Below are 3,021 nucleotides of genomic sequence, written 5' to 3'. Positions count from 1 at the left end.
AGTGACCCAGTTAGAACAGCGAAGTTACTGCAGGTGTCATCAGTAACAATATGTCTTTATTAACAGATCAGTTATTTTTACTGAGTGGATGAAGCTCGTTAAACTAATGAACTCCTTCATTATTAATGATTTGTGTTCTGTTGAACAGCTTTACTCACTGACATGAAGTCATGCGTCATGTCAGCTGTTTGTGGTGATACTGGTTCAAACCATCGAGGACATGAGTCTCTACCAGACATTTATTCTGCAGATTATTTCTTTTTTTTAAAGTATATTTTTTGGGGGCTTTTATGCCTTTAATGGACAGCACAGTGGAGAGTGACAGGAAACAGGGAGGCAGAGAGAGGGGGAGTGACATGCAGCGAAAGGCCGTCCGATGCGGGATTCGAACCGGGGCCGACTGCAGCGAGGACTGTAGCCTCTACACATGGGGCGCCTGCTTAAACCACTACGCTACACGACGCCCCATTCTGCAGATTATTTCTGACATTAAACATGGGGTTACCAAGGGTCGCCCCAGAAGTGTAAAAACAGGAAATAAGAATGGTAAACAAACAAGCATGAAAGGAGCTAACGCTAACATTAGCATTACAAGAGAAAAGACTGACAGTATAGACACAGAGCTCAGTGTGTGGTGTTATCTGATCACATGATGAGTTCGTTATCTGCTTTCATCAGATCTCAACCAACATTATTTTGAAGTGGAGGAAAGTGTCAAATCAAAAGTCCCAGACCCACAAGTGTATGAAACATGTTTTAAATTGTTTTCTTTTCCACCATTTAATTTACTTTGTAGGGTTTGTCTCTGCATCAGATCTGGATTCACTTCAACAGTCACATCAGTAAACAGAAGGAGTTAGTCTTTTAATGAATTTTATAATTACAATATAATTACATTAACATGAGGAAACATCTGGACAATAAGGTGTATCCTTCTCATTGGTTCATTTTCCCTCATCAGCTGTTTGCACCTGACATGACAGACCAACAGTTGATCAGGTGACAGCTGAAACCCGTGAACTTGATTTGGTCAGAGCATCAGTCCGTCTGTCCTGCAGGTCAAAGTTCAGGGTTTAGTCTGTTTTTCATGTCAGCTGACAGGAACCAATAATCAATCACCTGTTCATTTCCTCGACATGTCGGCCTGCAGGGGAATGTACTGACAGTCAGTTACAGCTGGTCCTTTATAATCTGGCCGCCGGACCTAGTTACAGGAATCAGAGCTTTGAGCCTGTTGGTTGTGTGACCTCGCCCCGGGTCTGGCGCTTAGTCTCCGGTCAGATCGGCATGGTTTTCCCGGTAACAGTCCTTTTGATGGCAGAGGCCGCCATCCCCCCCATGAAGCGGATCCCGGCGCTGCCCCCGGGCAGCAGCGACACCACGTACCCGACGATGACGGTGACCTGCAGGGCGGCTCCCAGCGCCGTCAGTACGGTGCTGTGGAGGCTGAGCGCCGCGTACAGAGTCCCTCCGAGGGCGCACAAGTACACGGCGGCTCCGGGGGAGGTCGGCAGGCCGGCGACGAGTCTGCTGGGGCCGCGCAGCACCGCGGCTGCCGCGATGGCGAACAGCGAACCGAGCGACCAGAGTAGAGCGAACTTCCGTGCGTAGAGCAGCAGCAGCGGCGCGTACAGCGCGGACAGTCCGAAACACAGCGCGGAAAACGACACGCACACCCCGAAGGCAACCAGCCGCTGCCGGCGGCTCATGCCCGGCAGGCAGGGGTCCGGCTCGGCCGACCACGGCCAAGAAAAGCCGCTGTTTCCGCTGGAGCTCTGGCCTGACCGCGGGCTGGACCACCGCCCGAACCAGCTCCCGGGTACCGGCTCCGGCTCATCCAGGTCCACCGTGGTGCTGGAGCTGGACTGAGAGATGGTCTTAGCGCCGCCGCCTTTGGAATGAGCCAAATACTCCTGGAGCTGTCGGTTCAGGTCCGCCATGACCGAGCAAGCTAACTGGCTAATTGTTAGCACGACTACTTCTTCGCTGATTGTTCGTCCTGTATACTTCCGCCGGCAGCGCGGGGCCTTCCCGCCCTCTACAGGACAGATTAAAAACTACATCAAACACCTTCACAGTAAAATACAGATTCACAGAAAACGGAGGTCAAACTACGGAAGAGGATTAGGGCCACATGAGAACTGTTTTTAGATTTGACTTTTAACTCGTGGCCCTAATCCTCTTCTGTATCAAACCCACCTCCCATGAAAGATAAAAATGAATAAAACAGGAAATGATGATAATAAGAATAATAATAAAGGAGAAATAAATGCAGGCAAAACAAATGGTAATCAGAAATGATTACCAGAATTGATTACCAGTTGATCAGATATTGACTGATGTGACTGATCTGTGTTTTCAGTCTCTTATTTTGGTAAAAGGTCACATGACTTCAGCTGTTGGACTAAAATTAACCCTTCAGATGATTGGCTGGATGACTGACAAACACAACCATCTATGGTGTGTGTGTGTGTGTGTGTGTGTGTGTGTGTGTGTGTGTGTGTGTGTGTGTGTGTGTGTGTGTGTGAGAGTGTGAGTGAGAGAGAGTGTGTGATTCATTCACAGCATTGATCAGACAAAGAAACAACCAAATCCAAAGTAAGAAACCAACCAGGCAGCAGGTAACACACACACACACACACACACACACACACACACACACACACACACACACAGTGTTTGATAAGGAGCATGTCTTCATGTTACAGTCTGACACACTCCTCAGGTTTTTGGTTCTGTTCTCCAGAGGAACAGAGAAAAACTGAGACTCTATGATTCTCACTGTTTGTCATCAGAAAAGATGCTAACAGTTTGTCATGATCCACTCTGTGTGCTAAGCTAGGCTAACAGTTTGTCATGATACACTCTGTGTGCTAAGATAGACTAACAGTTTGTCATGATCCACTCTGTGTGCTAAGCTAGGCTAACAGTTTGTCATGATCCACTCTGTGTGCTAAGCTAGGCTAACAGTTTGTCATGATCCACTCTGTGTGCTAAGCTAGGCTAACAGTTTGTCATGAT

At 48.0% G+C, this 3,021-nt stretch overlaps 1 protein-coding gene across 1 annotated transcript; it reads right to left on the bottom strand.

Moving 5' to 3' along the window:
• Nucleotides 1-843: 843 nt before the first annotated feature.
• Nucleotides 844-3,015, bottom strand: sft2d3 (SFT2 domain containing 3). The gene has a single exon (XM_023422868.2). It carries the CDS (start codon nt 1,938-1,940, stop codon nt 1,278-1,280), a length of 663 nt encoding a protein of 220 aa, XP_023278636.1. The 5' UTR covers nt 1,941-3,015; the 3' UTR covers nt 844-1,277.
• Between the last annotated feature and the right edge of the window lie 6 nt (nt 3,016-3,021).

Source organism: Seriola lalandi, unplaced genomic scaffold, assembly GCF_002814215.2.
Source record: "Seriola lalandi dorsalis isolate HSWRI2012SDOR001 ecotype SW California unplaced genomic scaffold, Sedor1 jcf7180002054686, whole genome shotgun sequence".
Classification (NCBI taxonomy): Eukaryota; Metazoa; Chordata; class Actinopteri; order Carangiformes; family Carangidae; genus Seriola; species Seriola lalandi.
Note: the sequence above shows the minus strand (reverse complement) of the source record. Positions and strands in the feature narration are given on the sequence as shown.

Coding starts and splice junctions, on each gene's coding strand:
- sft2d3 (XM_023422868.2), bottom strand. CDS start 1,940: ATGGCGGACCTGAACCGACAGCTCCAGGAGTATTTGGCTCATTCCAAA.